The 17,563-nt window shown below is 40.6% G+C and overlaps 1 protein-coding gene across 1 annotated transcript in view; it reads left to right on the top strand.

Annotated features, from left to right (window-relative positions):
• Positions 1-16,604, top strand: part of BEST3 (bestrophin 3) — a 31,389-nt gene extending 14,785 nt beyond the window's left edge. Inside the window, exons 5-10 of the mRNA XM_060777471.2 lie at positions 2,454-2,608; positions 4,580-4,657; positions 5,217-5,369; positions 12,563-12,643; positions 14,729-14,880; positions 15,516-16,604. Of these exons, the coding sequence (XP_060633454.2) occupies positions 2,454-2,608; positions 4,580-4,657; positions 5,217-5,369; positions 12,563-12,643; positions 14,729-14,880; positions 15,516-16,449 (1,553 nt within the window). The 3' untranslated portion in view covers positions 16,450-16,604. The remainder of the gene's footprint in view (positions 1-2,453; positions 2,609-4,579; positions 4,658-5,216; positions 5,370-12,562; positions 12,644-14,728; positions 14,881-15,515) is intronic.
• Positions 16,605-17,563: the final 959 nt, after the last annotated feature.

Below are 17,563 nucleotides of genomic sequence, written 5' to 3'. Positions count from 1 at the left end.
TGACATGAATACAAAGCAAACTAGTCAAATGTGGGCTAGGCAATACTACTCTTAGGTGAATGTGTAATTGGTTAAGCGACCAAACCCAAAGGGTGCTGCTCACCAATGGTTCCTTTTCATCCTGGAAAGAAGTGACTAGTGGAGTGCTCCAGGATTCAGTCCTGGGCCCTGTACTGTTCAACATCTTTATTAATGACTTGGATGAAGGTTTAGAGGGCATACTTATCAAGTTTGCAGATGACACCAAATTAGGAGGGATAGCTGATAGTCGAAACGATAGCATTGGAATTCAAAATGACTGTAACAGATTAGAGAGCTGGGCCAAAACTAACCAAATAAATTTCAACAAGGACAAATGTAAGATACTACACTTAGGCAGAAAAAAATGAAATTCAAAGATATAGCATATGTGATGCCTGACTTGACAGCAGTCCATGTGAGAAAGATTTTGGAGTCTTCATGGACAACAAGTTGAACATGAGCCAACTGTGTGATGCAGCAGCTGAAGAAACCAATGGCGTATAGTGTCTAGATCGAGGGAAGTCATGGTACCTCTCTAGTCTGCTTTGGGCAGACCACACCTGGAATACTGTGTCAATTTCTGGGCTCCACAATTCAAAAGGGATAGAGACAAGCTCAAAGGTGTCCAGAAGAGGGCGACTAAAATGATCAAAGGTCTTGAGACCATGTCCTATGAGGTGCGGCTTAAAGAGCTGAGTGTGTTTAGCCTGCAGAAGAGAAGGTTGAGAAGGAGACAGGATAGCCATGTATAAATATGTGAAAGGGTGTCATAAGGAGTACGGAGCCAGCTTGTTTTCTGCTGTTCTTGAAATTAGGACTTCAAGAAAAGAGATTCCACCTGAACACGAGGAAGAACTTATTGACCGTACAAGCTGTTCAACAGTGGAACTCTCTGCCTCGGAGTGTGGTGGAAGTTCTTCATGGGAAACCTTTAAACAGAGGCTAGATGGCCATCTGTCAGGGATACTTTGTGGTTTTCCTGCATGGCAGGGGGTTGGACTAGATGACCCATGTGGTCTCTTTCAACTCTTTATTATTCTATGTTGCTATGATGCAATGCAGTAAGCAGCTTTTCCCAAAATAGAAGATTCAAAAGTCTGTGTTGGCTGCAGCAGTAAGAAACTCTAGCCAAAAATAATCTTGAGGAAATGCTTTTAAGAAAGACATATAGGTAATATATATTGTATGATAAGACTGATAAGGAAAAGAAGCAATAGCTCCCCATGTGTGTGTCAGTGCTTAAAAAGAAATGCTTACAGATTCATTGATGAGTGGTCACTTTTTATTTATAATGCATTCATTTTTCAGTATGGTACCAAAGTCTGGAAGGGTGACTGGGGAGGGGAACAGATAAAACAGCTACAAGAACTGGAACCAGCTTAGATTCACACTTATGTTTTTGTATGTCTAGCTATCTGGATGGGTGTACAGTGCAAATTTATTTAACCTGCTGCCTCGGTGGTGCAGCGGGTTAAAGTGCTGAGCTGCTGAGCTTGTTGACCGAAAGGTTGCAGGTTCAAATCCAGGGAGCGGCATGAGCTTCTGCTGTTAGCCCCAGCTACTGCCAACCTAGCAGTTCAAAAACATGCAAATGTGAGTAGATCAATAGGTACTGCTCCGGCAGGAAGGTAACGGTGCTCCATGCAGTTATGCCAGCCACATGACCTTGGAGGTATCTACGGACAATGCTGGCTCTTCAGTTTAGAAATGGAGATGAGCACCACACCCCAGAATCGGACACATTTGGACTTCATGTCAGGAGAAAAACTTTACCTTTACCTTTACCTTATGTGCACCAGAGCACATTAAACTGTAGCTTTAAACACTACCAGGAAAACAACTTATTTTCATTAGAAAAAACTATGTGTTGTTAAAGGCTTTCATGGCCAGAATCATTGGGTTGTTGTGTGTTTTCTGGGCTATATGGCTATGTTCCAAAAGCATTAGCTCTTGTTGTTTCACCTACAACTATGGCAGGCAAAACGTCAGGAGAGAATGCTTCTGGAACATGGACATACAGCCCAGAAAAAACTATGTTTTATTATGACTTATTTCAATGTTTGCACATTGCATATTGCATTATTAATTGTGTTGCTCTTGGCTTTTCATTACTGTAAAAAAAACTAGAAACAACAAGAGAATGGCATGAAACTTTTATCAAATCCTATCAAAATGCTTTTAAAAGTAATTAGAAAAATTAGATAGTCTCTCTTAAAAGAGGAACTGCTATTCACATTCATTACAAAAGTAACTAATTGCATATAACTACTTTGCTTGTAGTTTGGTTATTTCCAGGCTTTTGTAGACACAAAATAGAAAAATGATCGGTTCCATTCATGTTCTTGAATGAAGCTTAGTGAGATCCTGCTTTAGATCATGTTTTCTCTGAAGAAATCGGACATCCAAAGCCTGCTGTGTTTCTTTATAAACAGGTTTTATGACACAAGAGGAAAGGAGAGTATTTGATGAACTTAAGTCTCCTCACCTGAAATACTGGATCCCCTTTGTCTGGTTTGGAAATTTGGCAGCAAAAGCACGACAAGATGGGAGGATTAGAGACAGCGTAGACTTACAGACACTGATGAATGTAAGTAAACAAGCACAGCAGAAAATTAAGATGTGCTTCTTAAATGTGTGTGTTCAATATAGACCATATCCCTTCCAGCTTCTTACATCTTCCCTGAATTTTGTGCTGTGCTTCAGTATTCTTGTAACTTCCAAGGCTTGTCACTAGGGACTTCATCCCACGCAGTCCTCACTTCATTTCTCTACGCTGCTGAAACGGAGTCCTATGGAAGCCATCACATGGTGTAAAGCCACTTCCGTTGGTTGCCCGTAAGACACCGTTGTGGCAACGGAGTGAAGACTGTGTGTTCTGGAGTTGGGTGCTACCTGACTCCCAACACCAAAAGATGCAGAAGATGGAGAGAAACTGGGCAAAGGATGTGGGATGGCTGCCATCCCTGAATACAAAAGGCACTGAACCTCGACATTAGGGAATTAAAGAAGACTGTTTGCTCAACTTTTCCCCATGCCCTCCTTCCCCCATGGGATAAGGTTCTAGATCGCATAACATGCTTAATTAAATACCTAGAAGATGTGAGTGCCTACAGATATATTTTTTTCATTACATGTACCTTGTGCATATAGTTTGCAGGGACACAAGGCAACATGTGCACCACCCAACATGCTGCTTTAGTGAGTACATTGTTTAAATAGGCAAAAAAGTAGAACAAGGTTAAAATTAAATTTTATAATATCTTTGGTGCTATAAGACTAAGCTGAGAATCATATATTATTTCCTAAAAATCGATTCTAAAAATCACAACAAATAGAGATGGCACAGAGCAGAACTTCAGTACATGTTTCCTCATGGAAGATGCCTCTCTCCCAGGCATGGGCAAACTTCGGCTGTTAGAACTTCAGCTGGCTGTTAGAAATTGTGGCAGTTGAAGTCCAAAACACCTGCAGGGCTGAAGTTTGCCCATGCCTGCTTCATCTCATTTCAAGGATCTCCTACACTCCACCTCAACCAGTCCATGTTTGCTACTTGTGGTCTGGAGTTGGAATGACTGATACGGGAAGCCTAGCTTCTCACTGCCTAGACTTGAAACTTTGAAGGTAAAGTAGAAATTTGATTTAATTAAGTCAATATAGAAAATATATAACCCTTGGTGGCACAGCGGGTTAAACCGCTGAGCTGCTGAACTTACTGACCAAAAGGTCGGTGGTTCAAATCCGGGAAGTGGAATGAGCACCCGCTATTAGCTTCTGCCAACCTAGCACTTTGAAAACAAGCAAATGTGAGCAGATCAATAGGTATCGCTTTGGCGGGAAGGTGACTCCGCTCCATGCAGTCATGCTGGCCACATGACCTTGGAGGCGTCTACAGACAACTCCAGCTCTTTGGCTCAGAAATGGAGATGAGCACCACCCCCAAGCGTTGGACACAACTAGACTTAATGTCAAGGGGAAACCTTTACCTTATGTAGAAAATATAGAATAAGTCATAAAATTTACATTATTTTGTCTTATGGACCTACTTTTTAGGATTCATTAACAGAATAAACATTGTTTCAACCGTCCTTTCCCCCCCCCCACCCACCCCCACCCCTATATTTTATTTTATTATATTATATTATATATTTTTTGCTATGGGCCTGTCTGTATGCCCTCTAAATTGGTGACAGGAAATTATACAATGTCTTCCATGAGTATATGGCAGACATATTTTAAAGTTTTTTGAACAGAGAAGATGCAAGTCTTAGAGGCACCAACTCCAAAGGTCTGCAAAATCTAGTGCACACATAAACAGTCAATTGCATAAACAGTCAGTCAATAGCTTAGTCCGAATTTTGAAGTTGCTGATCAGCTAATGCAGCCATTGATTTATAAGCTGCCTTTCATACCTATGGAGAAAGGCAGTGTATAAATTAAACAATCAACAGTCAGAAAATCTATCATATCTCTACAGGCAAAGTCTCACTGTGCCAATAGCTGCAAAATGTTGCTGTTGTTTTACATGACATATTTTCTTTGTTTTGTGCTTCCTGTTTAGGAGATGAATCGGTATCGATCATGGTGCAGCTTGCTCTTTGGTTATGACTGGGTTGGAATTCCACTAGTATACACACAGGTACGTTTATCACATATGACATGCATTTGGGGATGGAGGACTTTAAACTTCAATGCATGATCAGTCATTGATAGGTTTGTATTTCCTTCCATTATAGTTTCATAAATTTTCCATATGTGAATTCTCCAGTGATTCCTTCCAGAATGTAGCTCATCATCATATACAGGCAAAATGTCCATGTTGCTAGGACTATAGGAAATGTAGCCTAGCTCATCTGAGACTCAGTAGGCTGGCAAAGACTGATTCACAACAACATTAATTACATTTTCCTTGTTAACAGTATAGCATTAATATACTAATTAAGAGCAGTAGTTCGCAACATTTGGCCCTCCAGATATTTTGGACCTCATCTCCCAAAATCCCTGGGTATGCTAACCCAAGTCTCTGGGACTCAGATCCCAAATATCTGGAAGGCCAAAAGTAGAGATTCACTGAAGCAAAATATTCCAAAGGTAATCCTATAGTATTAATGGTACTGACATTATAGTATTCTTAAGATTATAAAATAAAATAACAGGATCAATACTGTTACTCTTAATGCCATTTTAACTCATTTTAGGTTGTCACTCTTGCTGTCTATACTTTCTTCTTCACATGCCTGATAGGACGTCAGTTTTTGGACCCTGACCAAAACTATCAAGGTCATGATTTGGATCTTTACGTTCCTATCTTCACATTGCTACAGTTTTTCTTCTATGCGGGATGGCTTAAGGTAAACTGCCTGGCAATTTTAAATGAGTTCTGAATTTCCTTGAAATTTTATCCAAACTTGGTGACTGAGATTCTTCTAAATCAATGAAAGTAAAGGGATCTTTTAGTCAAAGCTGTGCAGCATTTGTTATGATGTTGCACAAACCATTAGTTTACCCCAAACATATCACTATGCACATTTGAAGGAAGAGTTGGCAGTTATTTAGTAGCACTTGTGTACCAAATGTACAACTTGTTTTAGGAGATATCCCAAACACCTTGTTATCAATCGTTTCTGTGCAAGGGAGCATGGTGGTAATTCTGCAGTGAACATGTTTCTTGCACCTTCACACTGATGAAATTGTTCATACTAAAAGATTTGGCTTTCGCAATTACAGTGTTAGCACTATTTCTGGATCATGCTCTGCTTACAGATTCCAAGGTCTCTGTACGATGTCCTTTCTGTTACCAGAAAAAGTATGGGTATTCAACCAATTGGAATCTAACTTTGCAAGCAGCTAAAAATCAAGAAAGCAGTTTTTTCCCAGTTCTATATATAGCTTATAGGGCCCTTTGATGGCGCAGTGGGTTAATCCACTGAGCTGCTGAACTTATAGACCAAATCTGGGAAGCGGGTCAGCTCCTGCTGTTAGGCCCAGCTTCTGCCAATCTAGCAGTTTGAAAACATGCAAATGTGAGTAAATCAATAGGTACCACTTCTGCAAGAAGGTAACAGTGCTCCATGCAGTCATGCTGGCCACATGGCCTTGGAGGTGTTTATGGACAATGCCAGCTCTTCGGCTTAGAAATGGAGATGAGCACCACCCTCCAGAGTTGGACACGACTAGACTTAGTATCAGGGGAAACCTTTACCTTTACTATATATAGCTTGTTAACATTACTTCAAATATTACTTTGCTTCTCATACTCCAACTGTGTGCATGTATGTGCTTATAAAGGAACCCATACACTTTGAACATCACATAACACTCCATCAGGAAGACTGAAACGAGAATGTATATTATATTATATGCCGTTCCTGCCTACACTTCAACCATTTCACTAAAAATAGTAACAAAGGTGATAACATTTCTAAAATTAGCATGTATTTTATTTAAAATATTTCTACCTCCTATTTCTAAAGTCATAGACATGTGGAAGTTTAAAAGTCATCACCAAAACTACCAATTCCTACAACAAATACAAAACACGGTGAAAGAGCAATAGAGTCAAGGAACAGCTTGTGGAAGTACAAATAATTTGTTTAATTGTGCTTTGAATTAAACATTACTCACCTAACACTGGTCCAAGGAAGTACCAAGACAATTTACTCTCACTTATGGCATAATGTGTAATGTCCTGAGCCAGCTAAGATATTTTGACACACAACAAACACCTCTCCACCTCCCGGGTATTAATAACATAGAGATAAAAAGAGAAATTATTAACAGTGTTCTACCCTTTTAATGGCAAGTAAAATCTGATGCCTGGGGCGGCTGTTAATTCTGTATAATGTGGGAATCGGTGGAACAAGCTGTTCTTTCTGGCTGACTGCTTCACTCAGTGCACAGCAATGGTTGGGGAAGTGGTCAAGCTCTGTATTGCCATCCATTAATTGCCTGTGTTTGGTGTCCCTGGACTTGTCCCACCTGCTTTTCTGCAAAGAGGGAAGAAGGGGCAGACCTCACCCCCAGCATAAGAGAACTTCTTTCTCTTTCAGCTAAAACAGGTTTGAGTGTATCACTGCCATCTGATAGCCAAGAAAATGGAGCTTGCAGGGTTGGGAGCCTTGTGAATGGAAGTACTTCGATACCTTCTTTCTCAAGGTCTGAAAAAGTACACATGACAGCATAACTCCCAAATACACAATGTATGCCGAAACTTGATGCCAGAAAAGCTGTGTAAAGATATTATGCTACTAGAGGCCACCAGAAATGTGTGGCATTGATGAGGATTTAATTCTGTTTAGATCTCTTAAGAAAAGGGCCACAGTCCAGAGGGTGAAGGAATTTTGTGCTATTGCCTCTAAAATCAGGGCAGTAAATAAAGAACAACACTCAGAAAACAGGAATTCCAGACAGGAAACAATTATGGCTAACGCACACCTCCTAACAAAGGATTCCCCAAGACAAGAAGCAGCCAGGCTTTGAAGCTGCAAGGCCATTAAATGCTAATCAAGGTGGCCAGTTGCAACATTCACATTTGCCTCAAATAGACAAGAGTTCTTTCTCCCTCTCTGGACATTCCACAGATATATACACCTCACTTGCCTAGTTTCCAACAGACCCCTCAACCTCTGAGGATGCCTGCCATGGATGTGAGTGAAACGTCAGGAGAGAATGCTTCTGGAGCATGGCCATACAGCCTGGAAAACTCACAGCAACCCATAGCCATACTTGTTTACTCTTGTTCACACTCATGGCCAGACAAATCCATCTGACACCAAGCAAATATGAAAAGAAATTACTTAATGCCACAAGCTCATTGTGACTTCCTCTCTGCTATCCCACAAAGCACCTAATTACAAATAAAAGTTATACTGCCTATTAAATGGCTTCTAATGAATATTGATTTTCAGCTGATGAATCTGCACCTCACTATAAATACCATATTGATACTGCCACACAAGTGTCATATTGATTCTTTGCTCCCTAGTGCCTTTGCATTGGTTAATTAAAAGGGGAAATAGTTTAAGACTCCAGAGATGTAGCCCCAAAACTGCATCCCATCTGACAAAGGAAGGAGTAACCCTCCCACTCCAAAATCCTCCATGATGTTCAGAGGTGCTCTAAACATAAAAGGGAAAGCCTATTGCTGTCAATTCCAATATACATTCATATCAATTGTCAGAAGATGGCACAAAGTTATAAGGATGTGAATCAGGTGTCGACTGAACTGATTTACACTGAATGACTCACAAGTAACATGGGTGACTGATGCAGGGAGAAAATGAGGGCATGGTTGTGTGAATCTGTCTCAAGGGCCCATGTAACTCAAGGCAATCATCCAAAGAATTGACATAAATCCAGAGCACTGACATATGGGAGCAATCAGGACTTTCTCTTTGTACTGTAGAGGTTGCCAGTGGTGAAAAAAAATAAGGTACTAACAATTGCACCTTTCCATGTATATGGGAAAACAAGTTTCTCCATAATGCATTACCGGAAGCATTCAAACATTCTTCAAGGCAGGTCACAGAAACTTGAATTTATAGATATATAGCAGTGGTTCCTAACCTTTTTTTGACCAGGGACCACTTGACCAGGGACGACTCTCCAACATTAGTACCAAAAGGGTTACGAATCAGTTTTTGGTCAACTCTAGATTCAGTTTGGTTACAACAACCCCAAATAACCCAGGAACAGGCCTAAAAATGAAGACACCAAGAAAAAGAAATTTGGGTTGTTGTAGGTTTTTTGGGCTGCATGGTCATGTTCTAGAAGCATTCTCTCCTGATGTTTTACCTGCATCTTTGGTTGGGCTGTGTTATTATCCATGGGTTTTGTTAACACCCATGTTAAAAAAAAAAAGACTAGGAGGGGGACTAAGGTTGATAAAAATACAAATAGCAGAGTGAGAGACCCAAGAAACTGTCCCTAACATCTTTCTCTCACCACCTCACCATGGGCTCATGGCCATGAGGAAGGGGGCGTGGGCCGTAGGACATTGCAATGGTGTAGTAACGGTGAGGACATGGACCATATTTTAGTTCTTGCGGATCACTGGTGTTCCACGACCACTAGTTGGGAACCACTGATATATAGAAACACTGAGCTGGAAAAGCAACCCAGTCCAATCCCCTGATATGCAGGAATACATACATGGATCCATATGTACTTACCTTATCACACAGGGGAATTTCCCCCCGCGCCCCCCCTCCCCAATGCTGTTTCTAGTCTGAAATCAATCCTCCTGCTTCTTAAAATAAGTTAAATTGTGTGCAGAATCTTTGATACTGACTGGATTCACTCCATGGATCAGATGAAGTAACTTGTCCACAAACACTGTTGCTAAAAATGCCTTCTTGCCCATTAATCTCAAACATGCCACTGGATTCCTATATATCTTTTTATGCAGTTTAAATATTATTGTAGAACTGTCAGCCTGCTACAAGTGCATGAAGAAGAGCTAAAGTTTATTTCTCGTGCTGCACAGAGGAACTTAAATTATTAAAGTGCATCTTTTTCTTAGTAAGTGAAGTGGTTGTGGAAAGATGTTCTTCCCGATTGTTGCCTCGCTGCCAGTGATATGAATTATATGTGGGACAATAGTGGCCTCACTTGTGACCCTTTAATCCTCTGTGTTGTCCTGGATTAGTTTATAATCCATTTAGATGTCACATCCAGGGATACCCAAAATAGCATTTAATTGTTGCTTTCTCCTCCAAATCACATGAGATCACATGCCACGCGCTCATGGCAGGATCAGTCTTTCACCCTGCCAGCACAATGTTTCCTTTGTAGTCACTCTTGTATACTTCTTTTATAGGCCTGTTCCCTGCTCTATGCTTGTTGCTCAGGACTATATACCTAGTCTCTAGTACAACAAATCTTGTTGTCATATTTCTGTGGTGTTGAAGCAAACACAATAGTACATGAGTCACAAATTCAACTTGAAACCAGCTGGGTGCTGTGTTTGACTAGTCCACATTCTGCTACTCAATGTGGCCTTGAGGAATGATTGCTTCGTGAGTTCATACTAGATGTTTTTGGAAATATGTATTCTATATATTTGATGTGTTTTCTTCCCACAGTTGAATTTCCTCTAGGCTATATTCTTCAGCCATTAGACTTGTAAATGCATATTTACCTTCTAATGGTCATTCATAAAACAAAGCACACCAAACACAAAATACATAGGTAAGAAAACTCATAATAGGCTTCAGAGGAACATAACTGGGATTAAAACAATCACAACAAACATAACATCTAGTTTGACTCTAAGACTAATTATCACTGTGTAGCTTTATCTCTGTATTTCCCAGCCTCTGGTCCGTGGACCACCAGTGGTCCACAAGAACTAAAATATTGTCAGTGGCCCCACTGTTACTACACTATTGCAATGAAAGCAACTGTTCTCATGAAAATCTCTTATAGTGACGAGGCTTATTAAATACGCTTTTCTGTGGGTGGGAAGATGGCGATTACTGGATGGCATATGTTTTGTATCAGAAACTAGACCTGATTTGGTCTATCCAATGGAATTTTCTGAATCAGCACCCTAAATAACCAAACCAAATCTAAAGATGACCAAAAACTGATTTGTAAACTTTTTGGTACTAATGTTGGAGAGTTGTCCCTGGTCAAAAAAAGGTTGGGTACCACTACTTTAGGGACTTCTATGACTCATCTACACTGCCAAATAATCAAGTTTCTGAATCCAAATTATCGGCTTTGAACTGGATTATATGATAGATAAGTCTACCAATGCTTCTAATCAGAGGCTCTTCCCCATTTGTTTCTTGAATGGATTTTTTTTCTGGTAAGAAAGAAGATGGAAGAAGCAGTGAGAAAAACAGAACATTACAAGATGAAGTTGACAGCGTCTGAGCTTCCTGTAAAAACAATGATTGAGGCAGGGCAATTGTGCATATGAACACATTTCTCATTTTTGAATTCCATACACAGAATGTTCATTTGCATGAGGAGCAATTGTGCAATGGAGATACAGATGTAGAAGACATTTCTCATTTTTTAAATTCCATACACAGAATGTTTATGTGCATGAGGCAGTGGTTCTGAAAACCGCACCAATTTTGGAAGTAATAACTTAAAAGTAACGTAACAAAGGTGCATCTCAAAAGTAATACAACAAGGGCAATCTATACTTAATATTTAGGGTAACAAGTAGTATTTTCTGGTTATTCTTTAAACTTTTTTCCATAAGCATTCTTACGTCGTTTTTCATGGATTTCTCCACATGTTTTATACTATATATTTATATCATTATATCATAGAATCATATAGTTGGAAGAGATCTGGTGGGCCATCTAGTCCAACCCACTGCCAAGAAGCTGGAAAATTGCATTCAAAGCACCCCCAACAGATGGCCATCCAGCTTCTGTTTAAAACCCTCCAAGGAAGGAGTCTCTACCACACTCCGGGGCAGAGAGTTCCACTGCTGAACAGCTCTCAAAGTTAGGAAGTTCTTCCTAATGTTCAGGTGGAATCTCCTTTTCTGTTGTTTGAAGCCATTGTTCAAACTACAGAGACATGTCCTAGTCTCCAAGGTAGCAGAAAACAAGCTCGCTTCCTCCTCCCTATGACTTTCCCTCACATATTTATACATGGCTCTCATCACATCTCCTCTCAGCCTTATCTTCTTCAGGCTAAACATATCTAGCTCTTTGAGCTGCTCCTCATAGTTGTTCTCCAGACCCTTCATCATTTTAGTCACCCTTCTCTGGGCACATTCCAGCTTCTCAACATCTCCCTTCAATTGCAGTGCCCATAACTGGACACATATATTCCAGGTGTGGTCTTACCAAGGAGAACAGAGGGGTAGTATGATTTCCCCGGATCAAGACACTAGACCCCTATTTATTCAGGCCAAAATCCCATTGGCTTTTTTAGCTGGTGCATGATATTGTTAGCTCATGTTTAACTCCAAGATGTTTTTCAGACGTACTACTGTCGAGCCAGACATCGTCCCCCATTCTGTATCTTTGCATTGCAATGGTTTATATATATATATATATATATATATATATATATATATATGATGCAAAAAGTTGCCAAACAAAAAATATGCTGCAAAAATAGTGTCAATATTCAAAGTTAGTGTATTTTTATTGAATACATTATTCATTTCTTTTTAAAATTATCTTTCCAAGCTCTATCCTTAAATCACATTGTTAACCAACTGGAACTTTCCCCACTATTGCAATGTAGGGGTGTGTGTGTGTTCTCAGGACCTATGTTGGAAAAGCAAAAAGACCTCGGTTGGAAAAGGAAAAGCAGGCCTTCTAGTATGCTATGGTCCTAATGCAAATGGGGAAATATGAAAACTACTCATCATTATGCAGCAGATGCCTTATCCTTTTCAAACACCATTATCATTACTACAAACCTGCAGTATAAAGATTTTTCTTTATCTCTTCATTAGGCAGTATCAAGCTCTTTGTATTATCTCATTAGGCAGTATTAAGCTCTCCATATCTCTCTGTTGGAAAGCAATTATATGTATTTACAGTATGATGCACAATTCTGTCTGCAGGTTGCTGAGCAGCTTATCAACCCATTTGGGGAAGATGATGATGATTTTGAAACAAACTGGTGCATTGATAGGAATCTGCAGGTAAGCTTCGTAATAAGCTTCAAACTATTATTACTTTCTTTGATCATGCTGTTGTGCAACCCGGGGCATCCCATGCTCTGACATCTCAAAGATTAACAGAACAATATCATCATTGAAACATCCAACACCCTGCTGAAATCCATCTGATGTGATCAGAGTTCACCATCTCACCAACCTCCCTTTTTTTCTTTTTGGCCTCTCAAAGCAATTTATCTCCCTTTGCCAGCAAAAACCAGGAATAGTCTAAATTTCGGATCATAAGAAACAGCCAGATCACACCATTCAAATAAAAAAAAAAAACCGTGCATCAAACCAATGAGAAAATATTTCTCTCACTGGACATTAAGTCATCCAAGCTCTGCTTTGAATGGCAAAATAATCAACTATACTTTCTGCCATATATGCCTCAGATCAAGAAAGGAAATTGCTTTGGGGGTCCAAAACACTGGAGGTGGGTTAAGAAAAGTCGGCAATAAGACGAGAAAACCCACAAAGCAGCAATCCTGCAAACCCCATTCAACAACTCCTGAATCAAGATGATATTTCTTTATGCTTCCCCCTCCCTGCCATTGAGCGTTGGTGCCAACTGTGGCTTGAGAAACCTGGAGAGGAGAAGGAAGTGATCAGGCAGATCCCTGGAGAATCCACTACAGCCATTCCAAAGAAATGGGCAGCAGAAACAGACAACAATGCACTATCTTTTCAAATTACCTTCCTTTTCAAAGTACCACTCCCACCTTGAGATACTTCTCCTGCTTCCAAACATGTCTTTAGGTTCAGCTCCACCTCATAACCATCTCTGTTCTTGGGGATTCTAGTTTATTTGATGGGTCTGCAATTGTGAGTGTGTAAGCAAAATATCTGGGAAAGTTACTTTTTGACCACTCTCAGTGTGCATGGCCAGTCCAAAAAAGTAACTTCCATCACCCATTAACGTATTCAGTTAGATCACATCACCAGACCTCTTGTTTGTGACATTTTCTAGAGTAGAAGTATCCAGTGATTTGCTTCCCTTTCATCCTATCATACAGTGTTGAGGGCAGTAGGTGCTTCACTCAAAACAGTCTACCAGACCAGCCCTCGTAGACTGTTGTCTACAGCTCCCAAATACAAAGCTTGAATACATCCAGTAGGAACTTGTTTTTCCCCTTGAACATCAGGCACTTTTGCAAATTACTTCTGAAATAGCCACACAATTCAAAAGAAGTTTAAAATGAAGTGCAGCAAATTATTTGGAATAATTTGGAATGCCCTCCCTATAGAGATTAGGCAGGCCCCACACTGTCCTCCTTCAGGAAGAAATCGAAGACTTGGACGTTTGGACAAGCCTTTGAGAATGTCTAGTCCCAATGGTCTACAATTTAATGCCACAGCACTGCACTTTCATCCCACGCCCTAGTTCATTTGCTAAAATTTGCACTATCCTACTCCTTGCTCCTGTTTACAGTTGGCTATGTGTTATGACAGTTCTCATCATAGGTTATGGGGCACTGTTTTGAGCTTAAACTTTGTTGTATTTGTCTTTGGTTTTATTTTGTATTGTATTGTGTGTTTGTTTTTATGTGTATTTGGCATGGTGTGCCATATGTAAGCCGCCCTGAGTCCCTTCAGGGAGATGGAAGCGAGATACAAAAATTAAGTTGTTGTTGTTGTTATTTGAAATACAACAAGATTAGTACACAGCAAACAAGATCACTATGCTGGTTGTTGAATTGGATCACACATCAGACACTTCCCAAGTGTCTAGAACTATGTGATGTACCGGCGAATAATGCATGCAGATTTCAGTAGGGTGGCCTTTTGCAGCTGACAGATAGTAATTTTGTCAGCACTGATTGTGTTTAAGTGCAGGCCAAGGTTTTTAGGCACCGTACCTGATCACTGGGACCACCTTGACTGGCTTGTGCCAGAGGCTTTGCAATTTCATCTTTAAATTATTATTATTATTATTATTATTATTATTATTATCATTATTATCTAACCATAAAATGTGCCAACTTAATTATGTATTTCTTTGTCCTGTGGCTAAGGTTTTTAGGCTTCTGATAGCACTGTAAGTATTGTAATTCCCAGTCATCATCCTAGGTGTCACTTCTGGCAGTTGATGAAATGCACATGAATTTACCACGAATGAAAAAGGATATTTACTGGGATGATTTATCAGCTCGCCCACCATATACATTAGCAGCAGCAGATTCCTGCATCCCATCCTTCCTTGGATCAACAATTGAAATGGGGTATGTTGTAACTCTACAACTTTGTATGATGGTTTTGCATGGTCAAAACAGCTCCTTATGATTCCCCATGAACAGCCCACACTTAAACCAGGATTAAAGTTTAGGTCACTGATTATGGAAAGAATATAGCAAATGACAGACAGTGCAGAACAAAACAAGAACTTGGCTTGATCAAACCCGAGGTCAATACCTTCTAGCAAACTCTCTCCCATAGTGTCCAGTTAAATGGACACTATGGGTAAGAAGCAGATATACAAAACTACAAGCAAAGCAAAATAGCCTCATGGGGGTGCAATTTACCCACACATTAAAAAGTGGAACCTATAAATAATATATTCCAGTGTAGAGGCTCTGATTCATTGCTCCAGCTGACCAGATATACTCTTTTTCTAGGATATTCCATTATGCCCCTGCTTCTCATGTCTATTGCATTTCCAAAAGGAGTTACAAGCACTCTAGAAACATAGGTCCTTTTCCTCTCCAAAGTTGTTTTGGGCTGTTGTTTTTGTTGTTACAGCTGCTGTTGTTGCGAACCATTCTCATGACCATGACTGATATTTTTTTGTGACAACAGCTCACACCACTTTAGTATTGCTATATGCTATATATAAGCACTTTCATGTTTTCTCTTGCAGTCTCGCAGACAGCCAATTCCTGCATGGAGAAAACTGGCACCGGGATTATGATAAACCCAGAAGGCAGCATTCGGTGCTGAGAAGAATGAAGCGATTTCTAAGTGTCCGTGAAGAGTCCTCTGTGCCGACTAGGAACTACCAAAGACAATCCAGTGAAAACTCTGTTTTTTTCCCATCCCACGAAATGCACCACATCGGCAATTTATTAGAAATCCATTCCAGGGGCAGACATTTTGCCTCCAATGAAAGGAAAAGCTATGAAGGTCCCGAGAAGAGTATGAAGGGACACGGGAGTATGGATCTTGGGATTATAAGAGAAACCAGCAAGAATGATGCTCTAGAGACAGGTTGCCAGTCCACTGGGGAGGAGAACATAATCAAAATGGATCCCATTGTTTCTGAAAAAAACGTTACTGAATCTGAGGGCAGAGAAGCCAGAACGGATGAAGAAGCAAACAGCACAGCAACTCACATCCTGACAGAGGACGATTCTAGGAGTCAAAGTGGATCACAGACTGACTCTGAGGGACTTGGGCTGGCTCCCAATGCATCACAAAACAGTCCGACACATCCACCAATATTGCCTTCAAAAACAGAACCACTTCACATGGAATCCAGGCTGCAGGATTCATCCATGAGGAACCAAGGGGGAAAGCAACCTTGTTCATCTCAAAATATATCTGATAGTCCATTATGGAGATTCCCAGATGCTGTCACTCAACCTATGGTGCCCACCACAGAAATGGCTCCTCTCCTACCAGAATCTCCTAAGACGTCTTCTGGAAAAAGCAACCTGAGCACTCCAAGTACTCCTGTTTCTCCTTCTCTAAATACATTTGACATAAACTACTTTCTAGGACAGGCTGATGCTAAAGAAACAGATATCCTTCATATAGTTGAGAGTCGCAATGGGAAAAGTAAAGGACACCTCTGAGACATGAAAGAGCATCGTTGTGCTTTGCTCCTGACTCCTACAACTCACAGAAATTTATTGAGTTTTGACTCAGAACAAAGGTTTGCAAGCTACCCTAGGACATTGCCCAACAAATGCTCTGGATGCCTTTATTTTCATAAAACAGTTCAAAAATATTTAAACCTACTTTGATTATGTTTTTCTGAGTAAGTGTCAGTCCAAGTTGAACCAGTAAATATGTGAGGTATAGGGAGGAGAATGTGTATTAGACTGACTATGTTCAAGAAGCTGAGGTTGACATTACATTGGATTGTCCGCAGTAGAATTGATCTATGCAATCAATTGCTGACACATAGGTAAATCCCACTAATTCAGTAAGTCTACTCTAGCCATCACTGACAGCAGGATTTAGGCTCTGACAGTCCACTAGCAGAAACTTTTATCCTTGTCACTGGAAAATTCTCACTTGTGAAACTTCTTTCTATAGGTTCTCCATCTGGTCCATGGTCTTCTTTTCCACCACAATACCTGTAATACATCAATCAGCCTGGAGCCCCCAGTGGTGCGATGGGTTAAACCCTTGTGCCGGCAGGACTGAAGACCGACAGGTCACAGGTTCGAATGTGGGGAGAGTGCAGATGAGCTCCCTCTGTCTGCGGAGACACGAGAGAAGCCTCCCACAAGGGTGGTAAAACATTTTTAAAAAAAACCATCTGGGCATCCCCTGGACAACGTCCTTGCAGGTGGCCAATTCTTTCACACAAGCCCTATGAGGAGCAGCTTAAAGAGCTGGGCATGTTTAGCCTGCAGAAGAGAAGACTGAGAGGAGACATCATAGCCATGTATAAATATGTGAGGGGAAGTCATAGGGAGGAGGGAGCAGGCTTGTTTTCTGCTGCCCTGGAGACTAGGACGCGGAGCAATGGCTTCAAACTACAAGAGAGGAGATTCCATCTGAACATGAGGAAGAACTTCCTGACTGTGAGAGCTGCTCAGCAGTGGAACTCTCTGCCCCGGAGTGTGGTGGAGGCTTCTTCTATAGAGACTTTTAAACAGAGGCTGGATGGCTATCTGTTGGGGGTGCTTTGAACGCGACTGACCTGCTTCTTGGCAGGGGGTTGGACTGGATGGCCCA

The sequence above is a fragment of the Anolis sagrei genome, chromosome 5 (assembly GCF_037176765.1).
Source record: "Anolis sagrei isolate rAnoSag1 chromosome 5, rAnoSag1.mat, whole genome shotgun sequence".
NCBI classification, from domain to species: Eukaryota; Metazoa; Chordata; class Lepidosauria; order Squamata; family Dactyloidae; genus Anolis; species Anolis sagrei.
The sequence above is the reverse complement of the archived record's forward strand: the minus strand, read 5'-3'. Positions and strand labels throughout refer to the sequence as shown.